This window comes from Schistocerca americana, chromosome 3 (genome assembly GCF_021461395.2).
Source record: "Schistocerca americana isolate TAMUIC-IGC-003095 chromosome 3, iqSchAmer2.1, whole genome shotgun sequence".
In the NCBI taxonomy this organism is placed as follows: Eukaryota; Metazoa; Arthropoda; class Insecta; order Orthoptera; family Acrididae; genus Schistocerca; species Schistocerca americana.
Genome location: NC_060121.1, coordinates 407,021,093 through 407,044,737, shown reverse-complemented (window position 1 = coordinate 407,044,737; position 23,645 = coordinate 407,021,093). Strand labels below are relative to the sequence as shown.

General features: G+C 37.3%; 1 protein-coding gene across 1 annotated transcript in view; it reads left to right on the top strand.

The window, feature by feature from the left end:
* The window catches only part of LOC124605222 (cyclic GMP-AMP synthase-like), a 207,608-nt gene that overhangs the window by 62,024 nt on the left and 121,939 nt on the right, over positions 1-23,645 (top strand). The window contains exon 5 of the mRNA XM_047136771.1: positions 18,756-18,900. Within this exon, the coding sequence (XP_046992727.1) occupies positions 18,756-18,900 (145 nt within the window). The remainder of the gene's footprint in view (positions 1-18,755; positions 18,901-23,645) is intronic.

Here is a 23,645-nt window from a genome sequence, read left to right as displayed (position 1 = left end):
AGCCTTGTCGGGAAGTGACGTTGATGGATGAAACAAGGAAACAGTAGTTTGTAATCTGTAACAAGATGAAATTTAGATCCATAGAGAAAAACACCAAACTTATGAAGAGCATAAATGATGGCCAAAGCTTCTTTCTCAATTTGAGAATACTTTTGTTGGGCATCCGTGAGCGTTTTGGAGGCATAAGCAATGGGTTGTTCCGAACCGTCAGAAAAACGGTGCGCAAGGACTGCCCCAACCCCATATTGAGAGGTGTCTGTGGCAAGAACAAGATGTTGGCCAGGTTGATAAGTAGCCAGGCACGGGGCCTGTTTCAGCATAGTCTTTAATTTCTGGAAAGCTGCGTCACATGACGTGGACCAGTGAAAAGGCACGTTTTTATGCAACAGGCGATGCAACGGCTGAGCCACCGAAGCCGCAGACAGTAAAAACTTGTGATAGTATGCTATTTTCCCCAAAAAGGCCTGCAGTTCCTTAACAGATGTAGGGCGAGGAAGGGCATCGATCGCAGTGACAGTTTGTTGAAGCGGACGAATACCATCCTGAGAGAGTTGAAACCCCAAGTACGTGATAGAGGCCTGAAAAAATTGTGATTTCTGAAGATTACACTTAAGACCGGCAGTCTGTAAGACATGAAAAAGTGTGCAGAGATTTTGAAGATGTTCTTCAGTGGTGGAGCCAGTGACAACAATGTCGTCCATGTAATTGATACACCCAGGGACAGGGAGCAATAATTGTTCCAAGAATCACTGAAAGAGAGCAGGGGTGCTAGCAACCCCGAATGGCAAGCATTGGTATTGATAGAGGCCGAAAGGTGTGTTAAGGACCAGAAACTGCCAGGAAGCAGCGTTGAGAGGAAGTTGATGATAAGCTTCTGACAGGTCAATTTTAGAAAACTACTGGCCTCCAGCAAGTTTAGTGAACAGTTCTTCAGGACGGGGCATAGGGTAAGTGTCGATGAGGCATTGAGCATTTACAGTGGCTTTGAAATCGCCACAGAGACGAATATCACCATTTGGCTTAGCAACTACAACGACAGGAGAGGACCACTCACTGGAAGTGACAGGAAGCAAGACCCCTGAAGCAGTGAGACGATCCAGCTCCCATTTTACCCGATCACGAAGGGCCACAGGAATGGGCCGAGCCCGAAAAAACTTAGGCCGAGCAGTGGGTTTGAGCGTGATATGAGCTTCAAAGTCGTTTGCATGGCCTAACCCAGGAGAAAAAAGGGACGAAAATGTCGTCGACAAGGAATCCAGTTGAGCATAAGGAATAGCGTCAGAGACAATATTGACAGAGTCATCTATGGAGAACCCAAAAGTGCAAAAGGCATCGAAACCAAAAAGATTTTCTGCGTTGCTCTGGTCTACCACAAATATGGGAACAGTGCGAACGACGGATTTGTAACATACCTCAGCATTAAACTGTCCCAAGAGAGAAATCTTCTGTTTATTGTACGTCCGTAATTGCTGAGTGACAGGGGACGGGAGTGGAGAACCCAGCTGAAGATACGTCTGAGAATTAATTATAGTGGCAGCAGTACCGGTATCCACTTGGATGCGAACATCTCGACCAAGGATTTGGACAGTGAGGAATAACTTCCCTGAAAGGGAAGAAGTGCAATTGACAGACAACACAGAATCAGAATCAGCGTCATGTTCATGAACATCATGTATGCGGTCGGATTTACAAACGGAAGACACCAGACCTTTCTTTTTGCAATTGTGACACACAGCCCAACGTTGGGGACAATCCTCACGTGAATGTTTCGTAAAACACCGTGGACATGAAGGAAGTTGCCGGGGATTTTGCTGCAGTTTCTTAGCGGGTTGTTTACAGCTAGGCCGAGGCTGCGCGTGGGAGCGCACTGTGGCCACGTCGGCCCGCGGGGACGCGCCACACGCGTCGTCAACAGCGCACAGAGGTTGTATTTCCCCGATATCACCCCACGCCTCTATTTGCGCCCCAGCGGCGCGAGAAATTTCAAAAGACTGCGCAATGGAGAGAACTTCATCTAGAGTCGGATTCGCCAACTGAAGGGCATGTGCCGAACTTCTTTGTCGGGCGCCGACTGGATAATAGCATCCCGTACCATGGAATCGGCATAGGATTCTTTGTGAACGTCAGTGACAAATTGACACTTTCGACAGGCTGTGAAATTCAGCAGCCCAAGCGCGATAGGATTGATTTGGTTGTTTTTGACAACGATAAAAGGCAACACGAGAGGCTACCACATGCGTTTGCTTTTGAAAATAGACAGACAGAAGTGAGCACATTTCAGCAAAGGACAAAGACCCAGGATCCTTCAAAGGAGCCAATTGCGACAACAACCGATACATTTGAGGTGAAATCCAGGAAAGGAACAGAGACTTACATGGTTGTTCGTCCGTGACATGAAATGCCAAGAAGTGCTGTTGAAGACATTTTTCATAATCAGACCAGTCTTCCGTCGTAAGGAGGAAAAGGAGGTATAGCCAACGATGAGGAACGCCCCGCATTTGATGCCGCGACGAAATCGCGAATCGCCGCTGTTAGAAGCGTTTGCTGTTCAAGGAGATTTTGCAAGAGTTGCTCGACAGTAGCCATGGAACCCTGTGAGTCAACGGTGAAAAGGAAAAATCCCATCCTCGTCGCCAATTGTTAGAACTTCAAGTTTAACACATATATTTCGGAACGAGACAACAACACATATAAGTCACAGAGTAAGTTGACATGTGTACACGTCAGCCTTCGAATAAACACTGAGTCTCAGTCTAGCGGCCGCTGCTCGACTGGCCGCTTAGGTGGCGCAGCTGCTGCATGGCTGGCAGACAGCGCCGCACGTAGAGGACGTGCGTAATTGCGCGGCGGCACTTTGAATGATCGGTGAGTCACAACATTCACAGCCTGGTCTTTATATCTGTCTGTGGCCATGTTAGACAGAACATAGCTTATTAATTTTTCTGATGTTCCTGTATGGGCCACTTTAGGAGATTATTTAAACAAACTTGAGATTGCTTTCCATTAAAATTTGGTGAACATTTTTTTGTATACACCATCTTTCAGCTTATTTATAATAAGATTCACTGCCGTTGTAATTGGGAAGGGCTTCACGTTTCACCTATTAATTCATATATGTACTGGATAAAGTTTTCAATATTTGAACATATGAGCAATAAATTCCTGACACAAATCTTTATCATCCTTAAATTGTATTTGTTTGTCTGCTACTTCAAAACATATTTCTGAGACGTGATGTGTAATATAGTCACTTAGGTACTTTACTGAGTACATTTGTTACTAGTAGCACACGTCTGTGTCTAGATCTACAATAATATACTACTGTCATATTCCATTAGACTCAATACCATTAATAACTATTTCTTTAAGCCATGCACATATTTCGTGCTTCAGTAGCTAGTAATAGTCCTGCTTTCTCAGATTTTTTAAAAATGTTAAAGAACTTTTCTGAGTACAAAGATAAAAGTATTCAAATCTGTTACTCTGTTTATTACTACTCATTTTCCGTTCCTTTGGATTCAAAGTGTGGTTGCGATGAAATCTCTGCTGCCTCCAGGGACAGTGCATGTTTGCTGAGCTTGTCACTTCTGCAGTATGCTTTCTGATTATATGGTAGCTCTTCCATTTTCCTCTTTTTGCAGAAAATGAAGTAAAAGTATGTTAAATGTACTTAAAATATCTTCACCATTTACCTTTTTCCCTTCTGCAATTCTTTGGAGTGTTGACATATTCTCTTACATCACTATTTACTTCTGCCAAAGTGACAATTTTTTAAAGTTTTATGTTTGTGGCCAATGTTTCTATGTTGGCATATGACCTTTGCATGAGGCTGTGCCTGCTTACTATACAGAATTTCATCAGAAGGAGTTTACGGGTTGTCTCTTTCACAGCAAGCCAATTTACATTGCCAAAAGGTGAATTTGGCTTGATTACACTTATGTAGTTTCAAATTTTTCGTGATTTTAACCAGTTGATTTCAAATATGTCACTTGTATAATCTTTGTTAACACTATTTAGATCAGTAGCATACTTAACTTCCGTTTTGCAGAAGAGAGAGTTAACTTAATAACTTATTATTGTATGTGGAATCAGTATATTCAGTCTTCATACTCAAAGATTTCATACCTGTCATTAGTTATAAAGCTGAGATTTTTTTCTGAGATGCACCAGTCAAATGATTCTTGTGTCACACTATATTTTACTGCATTATTGATTTTCAAAATAAATTCTTGACTTACCACATACTTTCTTCTTGTCAACAGTTCATGCAAAACCACATCAGTATCAGTTTCTTGAAACCCTGTTAAGAACTTTGCAATAAAAGTCAGCTGAGTACCACTTTAGCTTAAATTAAATCTGTAAGTCAGCTTTATCAACTATAAATATCCCAGTTACATTCAGTGAATCGAAACCTGTGAGGCAGCACTTTATCCTATAACTTTAATTAATCAAATATTTATAATTATATGAATTAGGCTTGTTTGCAACCCACCACATAGCCATTTTACTGATACATGCATTCAGTTGTGTAATTTTGAAACTTTTAATAGTTGTGTAATTTTTCTAACTCCATGTAAACATGACTTATCCAGTACCATTGTACACAGTGGTCCATGGACATAAATAAATAAAAACTTGTGTGCCAACCTATTGATGGGCCATCAAAATGAATCTTTCCTAGCCACTCAGAATCCCAAACCCCTCACCTTGTTTAGATTCACTGATGACATCTTCATTATCTGGACTGAGTGTTAGGACAGCGTATCCACATTCCTTCAGAACCTCAACACCTTCTCCTCCCATTTGCTTTGCCTTCTTCTGGTCAGCTTACTTTATTGACCTCCACCTCACAGTTGGCTCAACAAGTACCTCCATCCACATCAAAACTATCAATAATCAGCAGTACCTCTATTTTAACACCTGCAAACAAACCACATGAAGAAGTCCTCCCATACAGCCCAGCTGCCTGTGATCATCTCATCTGCAGTGAAGAGAAGTCCATCCCTAAGTATGTGGAGTGACTTTCTGAGACCTTTGACTACCCCCCTCATCTTGCCGAGAAACAGATCTCCCACATCTTGTCTTCCCAGTCACATGCCATACCCACTGGCTGCCCACTAAGGAATGGCATTCTTGTGGCTCAGTACCACTGAACAACTGAATCAAATTTTCCTCCAGGATCTTGACTAGCCTACCTTTCCTTGTGCCCTGAAATGAGAAATATCCTCCCCACTTCTCCCAAAGCCGTACCCACTCAACCTATGTAATATCCTTATCTGTCTCTATCTCATCCCTGCCCCAAATCCCTTGTCCCTTGATTCATATCCCTGCAAAAGACCTGACTGCAAGACCTGTCATTTACCATGAAGCAATGGACTGAACATAAATGAAACTTCCATAAAAATACAATATCATCATGTCAGAAGACAAATTGGAATACATTCAAAGATTTGCTTGTCTAGTCTGGGCTAAACCAATCTAACAGGTAAATTATGAATTTCAAAGTTGGTGACAATGTCAGTTGATGTTTTGTTCTCTCTGTGCTGAATTTCCTTATGTTGGACTTCACTTGTAAGTTGTATGTTGTTTTAGTGTAAGTGCATGGTAAGCAAATCTGCATTCCTCTTTCATTTACCAAAAGTTTAGTTTTAAAGTATACTTTAATCTGACTTATTTTAGATAATTGAAAATGTAGAAATCTGTTTTTGGAATTTGTGGGGTGAATAGAAAGTAATCTTATGGATTCCTCAGAAGAAGACCAAGAATTTAATGGAAATGAAGAACTGGCTGACACTGTTCTGAATCTAGGACTTTATGATGTAAATAAAGTATATGAAATGAGTGAGCAGTCATTTATATTTGTTTTAACAGAAGAGGAGCTATTTTTTAGTCAAGGGGGTGTTTGAAAGCTCTTTGTTACTACTGGTAGTATTACTTGAAGATTCCTGGACATTAAGCATGATGTCTGTGACTTACTGTATTAACAAACAAACCAAGTTCATCAGTTTCAGTTTACAATAAAGTAATTAGAAGTACATTTATTTGAAGAAAACTGAATTTTAAAAAGCCACAGTTCCTGTAATATTTTTAGTCATCATATAGAAGGTGGCAGGGGTAAAATACAGGGAGCGGAAGGCTATTTGCAATTTGTACAGAAACCAGATGGCAGTTATAAGGGTCGAGGGGCATTAAAGGGAAGCAGTGGTTGGGAAGGGAGTGAGACAGGGTTGTAGCCTATCCACGATGTTATTCAATCTGTATATTGAGCAAGCAGTAAAGGAAACAAAAGAAAAATTCGGAGTAGGAATTAAAATCCATGGAGAAGAAATAAAAATTTTGAGGTTCGCCGATGACATTGTAATTCTGTCAGAGACAGCAAAGGACCTTGAGGAGCAGCTGAACGGAATGGACAGTGTCTTGAAAGGAGGATATAATATGAACACCAACAAAAGCAAAACGAGGATAATGGAATGTAGTCAAATTAAGTCGGGTGATGCTGCAGGAATTAGATTAGGAAATGGGACGCTTAAAGTAGTAAATGAGTTTTGATATCTGGGGAGCAAAATAACTGATGATGGTCGAAGTAGAGAGGATATAAAATGTTGACTGGCTATGGAAAGGAAAGCGTTTCTGAAGAAGAGAATTTTGTTAACATCGAGTATAGATTTAAGTGTCAGGAAGTTGTTTCTGAAAGTATTTGTATGGAGTGTAGCCATGTATGGAAGTGAAATGTGGATGATAAATAGTTTAGACAAGAAGAGAACAGAAGCTTTCGAAATGTGGTGCTACGGAAGAATGCTGAGGATTAGTGGGTAGATCACATAACTAATGAGGAGGTATTGAATAGAATTGGGGAGAAGAGGAGTTTGTGGCACAACTTGACCAGAAGAAGGGATCAATTGGTAGGACATGTTCTGAGGCATCAAGGGATCACCAATTTAGTACTGGAGGGCAGCATGGAGGGTAAAAATCGTAGAGGGAGACCTAGAGATGAATACACTAAACAGATTCAGAGGGATGTAGGTTTGGAGTAGGTACTGGGAGATGAAGAAGCTTTCACAGGATAGAGTAGCATGGAGAGCTGCATCAAACCAGTCTCTGGACTGAAGACCACAACAACAACATAGAATAAAACTTGTTTGGACCAGATAAATTTTATTTCTTATTCTCCAGATCCAGAATAGATTTTGACATGCCCCTATTCATCCCAAAGACCATCCAGTAGAAAAAATAATAAGATTAACACTGCTGATTGTATTCACTCCACTCTGTGGGGTGAATGGAAACACCAATTGTTTTTATCTTTGTTTTGTTATGAAAGTCCAGAATCCAATTATTAGTTGAAAAGTTATTCACAGAATGTATATTTGCATATAATTATGATTTTCATATTTCTTTTTAAAATTAGCAAGTATGTCTTTTAAAGTCGAAAATTGTTTCTATTCACACCATTTTATAGTATATCCTCCGACAACCACCTGCCCTAGTCATGTCTAAAGCATTCCCTAACCCATCAAAGGCAGAGAAAGCTGTGTAAGCAGCCATGTGGTGTATGAACTTACCTGCAACCAGTATGTGGCAGTCTACTTGGAGACAACCCTTAACAAACTGTTTATGGACATGAACTGCCGCCATCAGTCTGCAACCAAGAGGCTGCTGGACCACCCATTTGTCGAGCGTTCCACACAATTTGATGTGCTTGACTTCAGTGACAGCTTGACTATTCATGCCATCTGTATTCTTACCACCACCAACAACATTTCTGAATTGTGCAAGCGGGATATCTCTCTGCGTTTCCCTGTCCTTCAGCAGCATCTGTCCCCTTCCAACTCTCACTCCAGCCTTCCATATGCCTTCTGTTCTCTTCCCTCCCTCCCCACAATCCCCAGCCCCTAGCTCATGTGCATAGTTGTTTCCATGTTTGTGCTATTTTCCTCTCCGTTTTTTCCCCTCCAGCTCAGCTTTTCCAATGTTACACCTAGCAGCCCACCATCCTGCTGCTGTTACATCTCGGTATATTCCCAAAAGCGACATTACAGCATCTTGTGTGTGTTTCTTGTGAATCTGATGAAGGACTTTGTCTGAAAACTGAACAGTATCCAACAATCTAATTTTAAATGTGCCCATCTGCCATTTAACATATCTTCTATGTGGTGAATAGCAATCTACCATAATTGTTATAGTTAATTTTAAGTATTTCAGTTTTGGCTTGAAATACATTGAAAATTGACTTACATTACTAATTTAAATGACAAAATACTGCCAGATGGTATTTTCTGGGACTTTCCAGAAACATTCGATTGTACAGTTCACAGTATTCTGAAAATAAGCTAAAAAGTGAAGGTGTCAGAGAGCTTGTGGGTAACTTGTTTTCACCCTATCAGATTAAAAGGGTATGGAGTGTTTAGTTGTGAAACACAGTTTGTATAGACAGTGAAACAGCATTTTCAGAATGGGGAATGATCACTACAAGTGTCGTAACACAGGAATCTCGTATTGTTCTTGTTATTAATAAGTAACGCAGGAATATGGTATTGTTCTTCTTATCAATAAATGATGTTGCATCATATGTATCCAATAATCAGATATAATTCTCCTTGCTGATAATGCAACTATTGTATTCACTGTCACTGAAATTGGATACAACACAATACCTAAAACACAATACCTACATTTCTGTATTGTACAAGTTGTTACCAAGTGCTAGGATAAATCAATAAGTGAAACAGAAGATCTTGGAGCTGAAAATGTCAGAAAAATTGACTTACTTTTCCTATTTTCATTTACTAATGTCTTAGAACATTATGTTATGGGGAGCACATCGTTGAGGAAGAAAGTGGCATTCTCTTCCTTAAAACTTTTTAAGTTAACTGACTGCAGCATCACAGTACATTAACTTCCTTATGAATTTTTGTGTTAACAATTAAGAAACTTCACTAATACTAGAAAGAGAAATGACTTAACAGTACAGATCAGTTATCAGTAGTATGGCAGAGAAGGGGGTGAGGTATTTAGCCCTAAAATCTCTGATCCCTTACTCAGTGATATAAAGGACCCAATGGATAATAAACTTAACTTAAATGCAATCTAAAACTTCTGAATTTGCAATAACACTAGTGAACTCAGCAATGCTTCACAATTGCGAAATTTGTATGGGAACCTCCTCCTCCCCCATCTCTCTGTCCATCTCCACCTCTCCCCTTCTTTTATTATCTCCTCCTTCTCTTCCTCTATCCATCACCTCCTCTCCCTGTTTCTGTCTCTCTGTCCATCTCCTCTTTCGTTTCTATGTGCAATTCCTCATTCCTCCCCCTCTCCCCAATCATTGTCCATCTCGTCTTACTCCCTCTCACTGACCTTGAGTCTTGTTTGTTGTTACAGCCAGTGAAACCCTGATTGGGAATTGAAGTCACTTAAAATGAATGTGTAAATCAGTTGGGAGCTGATAAGCCATAAATTCAACTTTTCTGTTTGCTGTTAAAACAAACTGCGAGGGAGAAAAAGAAAACAAGCAATACATAGTTGTGTACAATTTGTCTAATGGCTTAAATGCCCTGCTGTCATGGTTAAAACTGACTGAGAGATAGAAAACAAAATTGCACATTTCAGAGCACAGCATTTTCTGTCTCACAAACAGAAATCTCGTAAATGAGAAAAAAAAAAAAAAAAAAAAATACCACCACAGCCGTATCTTGAGAATGCCTTTATTTTATCACGACTAATTTTGACGGCACATTACCGCCATCCACAGGCCTCACCAGTGCCAAAAGAGTGTTATATTTCATTGGCACATTTACTATGGGATCCTTGATACAAGCACACATGGGCTTTATCAGGAGTCTGTATTTGACATCGTGTTGCCTTCAATGAGGATGGTGGTAATGTGCCACCAAAACTAATTGTGTGGTAGAATAAAGACATTCTCAAGATATAGCTGTGGTGGTATTTTTTCCTCATATATATCATCAGCTGAAGTCACTTGTCCACGCAGTAAGATGAACATCCAGAAATGGAAAACTTGTGCATTGTTGTTTAAAAAATATGTCCTTTGTCCATGTTAGTGTTAATTAGAGTATCGTGTAAAAATTTGAAATAAGTTGGTTAAGAACTTTTCGAGATTTTTGGTAACAGCTTTTCCTCTTCATGAATTATTATATATATATATTTATAAAACTGTCAATATTAAAAATATGAAACATATGTTCAAGTGCCTATTAGAGTATCATGTAAAAATAGAAGTAAATCCCTGGGACATACAAGTTACTAACTTTAGACTAATTAACAACGGTATTTAGAGTAGACCATTAAAGGTCAAATTCGTACACATGTAACATAATCCAGAATTGAGTATTTTGAAATAAGGAAACAGTGGCAGTACTTTTACTGGAATGAGTGATGTGAATGAAGCATATGTTGGTAGTAGTAGGGTTTCCCCCCCCCGCCCCCCCTCCCCCCCCCCCCGGTCAGCGTTTGTGGTACTACCTTGAAAATTAAAGTATGATCATATTTTATGTGGCCACAGTGAAATTGTTTCTGGAGACTACATGAAGTTGTCGGTGTATGCAGCCCTAGTAGAAACCTTAGAGAAACTGTGTGTGATTTTACTACAGGGTACTTGACAGGGGTGGCAACATTTTGTGGCATTATAATGCTTGTGTTGTGACTGGTGCTCATCATTTTGAAGAGTTGTTTTGAGGTTGAGTTGTTGATGTAAGATGTAAGTTTTTTGTCAGTAAACAAAGTATTCACTTTAAGAATCTGTCCATCTGTATAATTTTGACCTTAAACTTTAGGGACATCCTGTACATGAATGTGATTTCATCTACACATACTAAAATATATCGAGCAAATATATTTCAATAAAAAGAAAAAAGCTTCCAAAAAATTTACACACACACACACACACACACACACACACACACACACCACACACACACAAGGATGTGCATGCATTGGATGCCATTCCCAAAATATACATCTGAGGGAAGGAAAGACATTATTATGATGCCCAATAATTGCGCCCTGGGTGGCAGTTGAAACAGACTCACTGTCCAGTTTTTGAATCTCCTGCTTAACGCATTGTACTATGACTATAAGAAAACAGCTTTCCAGTTGTGATAATTAAAGAATAATTGTAGCAAAGTGGTGATATTTATGACTGATGATCTTCAGGAGAACAACTGTCTTTAATATTCAGCCCTTAGTTAATTTAGAATACAAGAATGTCACCTGTTCTTTTCCGAATCAGCATACCTCAAGGTTCTTGTCCATTCTAGTATATACAAATATAATATCTGTGCCTTTTATTCACAAATACACATTAGTAAAAGACCTTCAGAAAATCCCAAAAAATTAGTACTTGGCTTATAAGATCAGTAGCTTGCATTAAACAGGTCAGACAATCAGTGTGGGGCCAAAATAAAAAACCAACGTGTTTATACTCAGATGGATGACAAGTAGGTAAGAAGTGTGGAAAACCATGGAAACTGTCGGTGGTCTGGTGGTGGTCTGTTGTTTTATACCTACGTGGGAATGGTCCAATGTGATGTGTTAAAACATGCCCTGAAACTTTTTATACGGTAATAATCCACTAAAAGAAAGTCCCTGTTAAAATTTTAATTGTTAAGATCCACTGTGCTAGTATTTTTAAAAAATATGGAAAATTGCCAAATTCATAGGTTGGTGGGCAGCTGGAGACACATACATGCTCAGCGAACGGGTGTCTAGTCTACAATTTATTATCAGTTCCTTGAAGATGGATATCAAGAAACTTAAAGAAGAAAAAAGTGAACGGAACATGAAAAACTCGCGCCATGAAAGTACGAATATGTCGGAGAATTGGACGGAAGTGAAGTACAAAAGACGCAAACAGATAATGCAAGATACAGAAAACGGTGAAAGAAACATAAATATAGTGAACGAAAATTACTTTCAAGCTCTTTCGACTACGGATTATGAAAGTGAAGTTAACAGTGCGAGTGTACCGTGTGGAAAACCAAACGACTTTGTGAATAAGGTAAAACATGGAATATTTCAGCAGCAGTTAAGTAAAAGATCATATGCGAAAGTGCTCACGAAAAATCTTCCACCGCTAAGCTGCTCTACTGAGACAATATCGACATGTGTTAGCAAAAAAGACACAATAAATAGTACCAAACAAGACTTCGCTTACTGTAAAGATAGTCAGGAAACAGGTAATCTCGGAACAGCAAGAACCGGTAAAATTGAACTGTATGCCGACAGCCAAGGACGAAATACAGCCGCTGAATTTCGGCATACAAGTAGTCAGAATTTTAGTTTTAACTGTACAATAAAACCAGGAGCAAAATTCAGTGCTGCTACGTCAATGAGTCAAGAAAGAATTTCCTCATTGAGCAAAAAGGACTTTTCCATCTTCCTGGCGGGATCAAATGATATAGCTAGGAACGAAAAAAACGATCTCTTAATCTCGCTAAAAAGAAAACTGTATGAGCTGAGAGGAACAAATGTTATTGTTTTTTCAGTGCCGCACCATTATGACTTGATAGAATGGTCCTGTGTAAATAAAGAAATTGAAACTGCAAATAAAGAGATGCAAAATATTTGCAAGCGGTTTGAAAATGTAACATTTGTGAACATCAGCAATTTAGGGAAAGATTTCACACAAAACATGGTTCCCATCTAAATGTACTTGGAAAAAACGTAATAGTAACCAAAATTTTAGAACTTGTAAATAAAATCTCAAATGTGCAGTGTGATGATAGAAAAGTCATACCTCTCATGGACAGGAAGTGTGTGTATCCTGTAGAATCCAATGTGAAATCTGCTATCAGTGAAGCTACACCTCTCCAAGACAAATGTGAAATTTTATTAATGCAAGTGAACACTCCAAATGTTATTAATTCACAGAAAGGCACAGCAGTTATGGAACAACAAACACCAGAAATAAGTGAAACAGCAGCAGCAGCATCATTATCAGCAGAAGCAGCAGCAGTAACAGAACCAACAACGACTGGAGCAGCAACACAGCAATGCTTAAGGAGGAGCCAAAGGAAAAATACATCTGTGTCATTCAGTGATAATTTTTTATGGTTTCAAGCCAAGAAGAAAATAAAAATGTGAAAAACCAGCCTGCTAACTCACAGATAAGTCACAACAACATCCTATTTTTAAACATTCAGGGTCTTGAAAATAAAGTTGAAATTCTGGATGAGTCATTGCCACAGAATAAGTATTCTTTCTTATGTCTATCAGAACATTGGCTTAAACCAGAACAAATACAATACTATGTACCAGAAGGTTATAAATATGGAAACAGTTTTTGCAGATCTCAGTACCGTAATGGTGGTACTGTTATCTATGTTTCAAATGAAATAGAGTGTAGAGAACTAGATCTTAGTTGGGCATGTGTAGAGAAACACTTTGAAATTACCGGGATCATATGTTATATAATGAAACTTATCATAGTATGTATCTACCATTCCCCTGACTCAGATGATAAAACTTTTTTAGATAATTTAGACAGTGTACTCTGCTACACAACGAAATGGAAACAGTATGTAACTGTAATTGGGGGAGACTTTAATTCAAGCTTTGATGTAACATGTAACAAACCCAGTGTAAATAAGTTACTGAATATGCTAAGGCAGCACAACTTCCATCATGTAAATTCAGAACCAACAAGACTACAAGCGTGCTTGGATAATGCTTTTGTCAACTGTGCTCGTGATATGTACTCCACCAAGGCAAAGGAGTTTGTTTTCTCAGACCACTCCATGTTAACAGTAAAGTTAAGACATTTTATAAAAAGGGATGAGAGCAAGACTGGACAAAAATTAACAAAATCTAATACCTTAATAATTAACAAAACACAATCTCATAAAACTAACACATCAGTTGAGCATAACAAACTGGGACAAATTATTTCAAAACTGTGATTCCAGTGCCCAAACAGTTTATGAAACATTCCACAATTACTTAACAGGTATTTTAAAAGCCCATCTTGTACAAAAGAAATACCATAAAACAAGAAAAGGTAAATTTTGGTACACCAAAGAACTGGAGAATCTAAAAAATAAGCTACTGCTGTTGAAGCGCCTTGCCAAAGTAAACAATTCTAATGAAATTAAGGATCTCGAAAAAATCACTAAGAAACTGTATAAGAAAGAGTTGCAATTAGCGAAACTAAGATACAACACAAATTTCATAAAAAATAGTAAAAAACAATCCAAAACAGCCTGGTCAGTAATTAATACTGTTAAAGGTGCAGTCAGAAACTTCGACAAGACAGTCCCAATACCAGCAGATACATTCAGTAAATATTTTGTAAGCTGTGCTGATGATATCAAAAAGCTGATCAGTAAACCTAATGTAACATGTATAGATTATCTGAAGAGAGCAAACCTAAATCATGATAGGGCCGGATCATCATTGAAACATTTCAAAGAGGTATGCCAACATGAAGTTCTTAAAATAGTCAAAGAAATGAAAAATTCATACAATACAGATATTTTTAATATGTCAAACAATCTATTGAAAGAAATCATACATTACATTGTAGCACCATTAACATATTCTATAAACCTGTGTCTCATAGAAGGGTTTTTTCCTGATCCTCTCAAACTATCCAAGGTAACTCCAGTCTTTAAGAAGGGTGTCAAATCAGACCCTGCAAACTACAGACCAATTTCACTAATTCCAGTACTAGGAAAAGTCTTTGAAGGCATAATATATAAGCAGATGTATGAGTACCTAGAACTAAATGGTATGTTAAGTGCATCACAGTTTGGTTACAGAAAAGGAAGGTCAGCTATACATGCCATAGAGCTCTTAGTCAGAGACATTCTAGCAGCATTTGAGGACCATGCGCACGCACAGGTAACCTTATGTGATCTGAGCAAAGCTTTTGACTGTGTTGACCACTCACTTCTGCTCTCTAAACTTGAGTACTATGGAATATGTGATAAAAGTTTAAAACTCATCAAATCATACCTCAATAAAAGGGACCAGGTGGTGAGTTCAGGAAGTCATCTGTCAAACATACTCGAGGTTCAACATGGAGTTCCACTGGGCTCTAAATTGGGACAACTTCTTTTCCTTGTACACATAAATGACTTACCAGGAAATATAGATGTAAATACATATATGTATGCAGATGACACAACTTTTTATGTACTTGATAACCTTGTAAGTGATATGAAATTGGCAAAAGAAAATGCAACATCATGGTTTAATGCCAATGGTCTGCTATTAAATGAGGAAAAGACCCAGAATATGTGGTTCAGTCTATCAAAGACTACAAAAATAGAAAAACAAAAGGCAAAGTTTTTAGGTATTGTACTTGACAACAGTCTAACATGGAACTCTCATGTTGATCACATAGTGGTTAGGTTGTCAAGAGTTATATATTTGTTGAAGAGACTGATGTGTTGTGTGACATTTGAGTATGTAAGGACAGCGTACTTTGCCTTTTTGCAATCTGTTTTAAGGTATGGGTTAATACTCTGGTGAAACAGCAGAAAAATAAATGAAATTATGGTGATCCAGAAGAAAGCAATCAGAGTAATGGCTAATGTAGATAATAGAACACATTGTAAACCATTGTTCACTAAATATAGAATTTTAACAGTAATTAATTTATATATTCTTGACAGTGTTAACTACATACTTGCTGAACTACCTAATTTAAGTGTAACAAATAAAAGACATGGCTACTATACAAGAACGTGTACTTCTCTGCTGCCACAAAATAGATTAGCTAAAACTAACAATAGTCATAAGTATATGGCAATTAAAATATATAACAAATTGTCTAAAAATGGGTCAATCAAGCCTGACAAATTATTTAAAGACAATGTTCATAACTTCTTGTTAACTAATCCATTCTATTCATTAGAAGAATTTTTAGAAATGCCCAATATCAACTTAAATATGTAATTTTTTTTTTTTTTTTTTTTTTGTAAAATTAATATGTTAAGTGAACTGACGGAAGTCTATTGCATGTAACAATGCTGAATGACTAATAAAGAATCTGAATCTGAATCTGAACTGGAACTGTTGTGCACTGTTCATGTGCAATTTGACAGGTGCATATCCTTGGTTGATGGTGCATTGGCAAGCAGATCACACAACTCAGTGCAACCCCAGTGTGTAAATCCAATTTCAGCTTTCATTGATATCCTCTGAAACAATTGTCCACACTTACTGTAGAATCAAATTTGAAACTCATTAATATCCATAATAATAGCTAGTTGCTGTTGTGGTAGTGAAAGTATTATGATTGGAGATAATATGGAATTAATATTCATCATGTTTAACACTTAATGGTATCCCATGTGCAAAGCAGGTTTTACTTCGAAAAAAGCTGACTGTGAACTGCATAAATGGAAGAAAGACTTATACAAAGTAGTAAATATGCACCAAAATGAAATTTGCAAAAAATGTGAAAGGAAAATTGGCCGAAAGATCTACTGTGCAGCTTGGCCGAAAAGTTCTGTTACCCCCTCCCTCCCACCCAATTAATAAACCTGTGAACTTTAGAGGACTTTTCTTGAAACATGAACCATGTAGAGCTGTTGGTGAGAGACAGTGCACCATTACCAATGGAGATCTAAGAGACTGGGCTCTCCAAGTCACAATTGAGATGAATATATTCAAGAAGTCATAAGGAAGTTGCCAAACAATGAAATTTACTTCAAGTGAAAGTATAGAGAAGAAGCTATTAATTTGTAGCTGATGTGAAGCCGAAGTTTGCTGTTATCCCCACATCTGCTGTGTCTAATGTCAATCAACAAGGTTTTATGAAAGAATTGCAAGCAAACTGCAGTTAAATCATTTTGAGGTGGAAAAAAGACAGTCTGTTCTTCAATCAATTAATGCTATGACACTTTCATATACAAGAACAGTGATAACCATGAGTGGATTACTGTTTCTGTAGCTTTGTATCTGTCTTCAGGGATGTCGAGGCACATTAGGACCAAAAATAAAAAAAAAGAGCTGTTCAGTGGCATTTGACCTATCAAAATCTGGATAAAGAGTAAAGAATAATTTTCAACATTTCATTTAAAATGGTTTCTAAGGAGTTGCAGAAATTAATTCATTGCTTTTGTTGGATCCTTGGCTTGGACATAACAATACATCTGTCTTTCAGTAAGACTGTTGATATAATTCAGATTCCATGTGGAATAGCCAGTTTGACTCTCAAGAAAGAATTTTTTTCGCTGTGAAAAGTGTTTTAAATGAAATTGTTGGACAATTTCCCATAACTCTGTTGCATTTGAGGTTAATCAGGCGAGTATTTGTGCATTATCAGTTTTCATTGGCACATTTCACGAATTGCTTGAAATATGGTCGGTATGCAGCACAACAAGCAGAGCAACTGGGAGGACTATTTCTTACTCCAGCATAATTCTGTCGAAATAAAACTAATAATTACTGTGATGTGCCTGAAAACATTAATTTTTCTTTCATCAGGTATGCTTGGTGTAAGGGAAATGTTAGTTTTTGTCATTCAGGTGACACTTAACTTTATTGTGATGCCTATGGGGAATAAACAAGGAACAGTTTCATTGTTAGTAAAATATACATTATTCAAAACGTATCATAAAGACTTTGCTGCAGCAGTTGTTATAAAATGATGAGTGTGTAAGAAATCCTTCATTTTAAATATATTAAAGTCATGCTTGATGGAAGTTGTCTGTAATGTAACATCAGACACTGCCTCGATTTATTTTCCTCTGCTAGTCACCTTTATAAGAATTTCACATACAAGAATTCTGCTGTCAGTATGAACTGCCTCATACTCAAAACATTAATGATATATGACATTTTTTGTATAGTTTAAGTGCTTCAAATTCACTTGTGTCACACTGGATAGTAACTCTATGAGGCAATTACAAATTACAAAATTACTAGGTTGTCTCGTCATGATGAATCACATGCTAGGCAGGAAGGGCTGTACAAACCGCTGTCATTGGTGGTTCACGAGTTTAACAATATTTGCAGCGGATATTAGAGGTAAAATTTTGATAGTGCATTTCTTTTGTTGTATTCTTCCAGCATAAAACAATTTCAGGGTTGATTTCCACAAGCTGGATTGGAGCATTCCCTTGTTAGTACCCTGTGAAAATAACCACTTTCTTAGATTACTTTTAATTTGAACTTTTTGTGTCTTCTGTGATAGAAAACAGTGGAATGTCTTCTGTCAGATTGCCACCAACAATACGTTCAAAATTATCAGTAAATGTGTGTACAGTATATTGTATGCACAAGTATAATGGCTTCTTTTAACAATGTGTGTTTCAAATGCCCATTTTTTTCAAATTTTTTGTATGTCACAACCAGGGTATGCAAATAATTGATAATTTCAATTTTTGTAGATTCCTGAAAAATGTTTCACCTCATACAACACTGTTCACTGATGATAGAGCTCTCAGAAATGGAGTAATTTTGAAAATATGTGGCTGATTCAAAGGCTTTTTGATTTCCAGAACCTGATATAATGATCTATATGACAAGTATTCATCGAAAATAAAAATGTTATGCCCTATGAATGGAGCAACATTTTATTAGTTTGTTTTGTTTATTAGTTTATTTTGTTTTGCTTATAGTATTTCACTAATTGTCTTTATTATCTGAATACTATAGTGGTGCATTTGATAAAGTTAGCTCATTGTATGCTGGCAGTGAAAAGACATTTGTATTGTGTAAACTTCATTACAGTGATATCAAAAGTTTGTGTTGAAACAGATATTTTTTCTTCTCATATTTTTTTACAGGAATGATACAGTCAAAACAAAAGTGAAGAAGTGGTTTGATGAAAAAGGCTTTATGTCAAGGTCGAAAGTTCATCAGTGGATGCAAGGTGTTGTCGATAATGCATTAAGGGAATACAGAAGCAGTGACATGAAAAAAACATTTAAGGTATGTTCTTTTTATGGCAGATACAGAATGCATTTGATGTACAGACTATAAGAGAAAATTCTATGCAACCATTGTTGTAATTAATTTATTTAATTTTGAGCTTCTAGTATATGGTCAAGATGAATGAACAGCTGTGGAAGATACCGTATACATGAGAAACTATGTGAATATTTTAACTACAGCCTGATCATATGAATCAATGATGTTTAGAGCTTGTACTAACCAACAGGTCAGCTAAAGATACCCTTACTAGTGCCCATCTCCAGTTAGAACATGTAAAATAATTAAAAAGATTTCATGTGTATCAAAAATTCCAGTCCTTGTTAGAGCTGTCTCCTAAGTATAATAGCACCAATAATGTTTCAGTGAGTGATGGAGTTATTCATTTATTTTTTATTTATTTATTCTTCCATGGTACAATATATGATGTAAGGATGTAAAATTAACTATCTTTTCTGGGTGTCAGTACTGGATACTCGTGCTTTGTTGCATTACTCTCCACCGGTAATGAAAAATGGAACCCTTCATTGAGACATCAGGTTAATCAAATCAAGTAAATATATGGCTAAACATAAATATACTTCATAACTTGTTTATTTCCACAACAAAGATGATGTAACATTGATTCTACAAAATCTAAGTCAATATTAGCCATACACTGCTGTTGTCATTGGTCCTTTTGTGTGTTTCAACAATCAAAATATGAAACAGTTATTTTGATTCGTTTTCTAAAACAAGTGACAGAATTTAGATTTACAATTTGTCGCAATCTTTTTAAAATAGTTATCAGTGCCAAAATACGTGAATTAGTTTTTCACAATAATGTTTAATTAATAAATGTTAATATTTGTTGGAACCATCTCTAATTTTAATGTTAACATGAATCCTGAATTTTCACGCATAGCTACACAATTATTGCAATTACATTTCTGTGTATGAATTGTAGAAATATGGGTTTAAACATTAGTTTACATATATTGCACATATTTTTAGATAGTGTCTATATGTCATTTCATTTTTTGTTGTTCCAGGTATTCTAGTCACATCAATATATTGAATTTATAATGTTGCAATGCATGCTCCTTTGTTTGTATTACTTTGCGTAAGCATTGCGAGATTGTATCAGATCCTCCAACATAATCAGATTTGCTATTTTTGTTAAGAGTCATCTCATTCTTTAACTATTAGAGTTTGATACAATGGTTCTTATTAAATACATACATAACAAATATTCTTGTAAATAACATAATAATTCCTTACATTTTTTGTAGTTCTTATATGTAGTCCTTCAGTGTTTCTATTTACATGGTACATTTTGTGGATAAAGTTACATATTGCAGTTTAAGGATGATTCTTTGGCTCTTGGGGGCTATTTTAAGTACACTATGTGATCAAAAGTATCTGGAAACCCCCAAAAACATACTTTTTTAAATATTAGGTGCATTGTGCTGCCACCTACTGCCAAGTACTCCTTATAAGCGAACTCGGTAGTCATTAGACATTGTGAGAGAGCAGAAAGGGGCACTCTGCGGAACTCAAGGACTTTGAACATAGTCAGGTGATTGGGTGTCACTTGTGTCATACATGTGTATGTGAAATTTCCACACTCCTAAACATCCCTAGATCCACTGTTTCCAATGTGATAGTGAAATGGGAACATGAAGGGACACATACAGCACAAAAGTGGACAGGCTGATCTTGTATGTTGACTGACAGGGACCGCCGACAGTTGAAGAGGTTCGTAATGTGTAATAGACAGACTCTGTCTAGACCATCACACAGGAATTCCAAACTGCATCAGGATCTACTGCAAGTACTACAACAGTTAGGAGGAAGGTAAGAAAACTTGGATTTCATGTTCGAGCGGCTGCTTATAATTCACACATCATGCTGGTAAATGCCAAACGATGCCTTGCTTGGTGTAAGGAGCATAAACATTAGACGATTGAACAGTGGAAAAACATTGTGGGGTGTGACGAATCACAGTACACAATGTGGTGATCAGATTGCAGGATGTGGGTATGGCAAATGCCCAGCGAATGTCACCTGCTAGCGTGTGTAGTACCAACAGTAAAGTTCGAAAGTGGTGGTGTTATGGTGTGGTCATGTTTTTCATGGAGGGGGCATCGAAGAGCAATTCAGGGATGACAATTGCATCTTTCAACATGATCAAGCACCTGTTCATAATGCACAGCTTGTGGCAGAGTGGTTACACGACAATAACATCCCTGTAACGGACTGGTCTACACAGAGTCCTGACCTGAATCCTATAGAACATCTTTGGGATGTTTTGGTATGCTGACTTCATGCCAGGCCTCACCGACTGACATCGACACCTCTCCTTGTTGGAGCACTCCGTGAAGAATGGGCTGCCATTCCCCAAGAAACCTTTCAGCACCTGATTAAACATATGCCTGCGAGAGTGGACGCTGTCATCAAAGCTAAGGGTGGACCAATACCATACTGAATTCCAGCATTACTGATGGAGTGTGCCATGAACTTGTAAGTCATTTTCAGCCAGGTGTTGGGATACTTTTGATCACATAGTGTATTTCTTTATATTATAATAACTGTTATTTGACAAATACTTTTTAATTCTTTGATTAAAGATGCCAAGGTCATTTACATCTTTAACTTCCTGTGTTAGGCTGTTGTACAGTTTTAGTTAATGATATAACACATCTACATCTACATGTTTACTCTGCAAACCACCACCACCATTACAGCAAGCAAAAGAGTTAGTTGCTAGTAATACTGGGCTGAGAGACCTGTGGAACCAGAGCTGTCAATTTATTGAAAATCCTGAAGAGCATGAGTGGTTTTGAAAGTATAATTGTGATACTGCTGTCACAGAACTCCACAGGAAACTGTGGGTCAAATTGAACAGAGCTTGCACTGGGCATGGATGATGCACAGACTCTCTTTACAAATGGAGTGCTACAGAGTCTCCAGATTGTGACTGTGGGGCTCCAAACCAGACAATCAAGCACATTAGAGATGAATGCCCCTGGCATTCCTACCAGGGGAGTTGGAGCGACCTCATGAAAACTAACAATACATCTCTTACATGGATCAGAAACCTACATATTGACATTTAGTTAATTTTGTACGTAGTTTTGTATTTTCATATTCCTGTTATATATAGTATTACTAATGTTATATACCTGTAATTTTACTCTGTATGTCAACCATACGAGTAAATAAATAAATCTGCAAACCACTGTGAGGTGCATGGCAGAGGATACATCCCATTGTGCCAGTTATTAGGGTGTTTTCCCATTCCATTCAAGTATGGAGTGCAGAAAGAACGGCTGTTTGAATGCCATGTGCATTCAGTAATTATTCTAGTGTTATCTTTATGATCCCTATGTGAACAATAAATAGGGGATTGTAGTATATTCTTAGAGTCATCATTTATAGCCAGTTCTTGAAACTTTGTTAATAGATTTTCTCAGGATAGTTCATGCCTGTCTTCAAGAGGCTGCCCGTTCAATTCTTTCGGTATATCTGCGACACTCTCCCATGAATTAAACAAACTGTTACCATTTGTACTGCCCTTCTCTGTGTACATTTAATGTCACCTGTTAGTCCTATTTGGTACAGGTAGTGTTACATTTTTAAACATTGACAGTTGACACATCCAATATTATCGACAGTATTTTTAAAAACTATCGATGTATGATTAACTATCAATTGTTTTGTGAAGGTATTTCAAATGAAAAATACCTTTCTAAGAATTTTTATTGCTTAAAAAAACAACAAGATTTGCAAATTTTGTTTTATAAAAAGTAAGGTATGTAAATTATTGTCCTTTAGTCTGTTGTTTAAAATACAACATTAAAAGATACACATAAGGTGTTTAAATTTTTCTGCTTCAGTCTGTTGCCTTTTTAAGTAATTATTTACCCTCCCTTGGAGGAAACCCTCTCTGCAAGAACCGAAGTCATTGGACACCACAAAAATTTAATGGCCATTGCATTGCAACACACTATTTGATTTTGCATAATATTCTAATACGCAAGCATGCTTGTCTACTACAGGTTTTTCAAAATACTGATGTAGGTCAATTATGGAATCACTGATTGGTGTAACGACATTGACATTATGCTGATGCTAATTGGGCACAAAAAGTAGATCATCCAATTTCAAACTGTTAGACGTATCAGTAGACATATTAGCACTTCTCTTTGAGGTATTATCCTTGTAGTTGACGCAGTGATAGCAGCATACTCTCTGTGAAGTGTCCTCTGCCTCTTGAAATGTCCTTAACAAGTTGTTTAAACCTAGGATCTAATAATGTCACAAGCACATTAACAGTCAATGTGTTAAATGGTTTCATTTTTTCATTGATTGATTTAATCAAGGAATCCAGAACACTTTGTCCTTAACTAGTTGTTCAGGTACCTTACAAGCGTGAAAAATTTGCAGCAATACCTTGTATAAGAAGTATAATTGAGGGAGCAGTGATATGACTCCCCTGAGTTTGTTGTTGTTGCCACTTCAGAACGTCCAAGTACTTCTTAAATTCTTATGAGCACGTGGGATGAGCTGTTCGATCGAGTTGGCATTTCTTATATCAGTCTCAGTTCTTTTTTGTTTGCTTTTTTTTTAACATGGTGCAGTTTGTCACTGGCTAGTGTTAAGTTATGAAAGAAAGCCACAATAGCCTTTAATTTCAATAAAATTTTGAAAAATGTTTCTGCTTTGAAAAAGTCATTACTGTTAAGTTGATGCAGTGGGCAAAA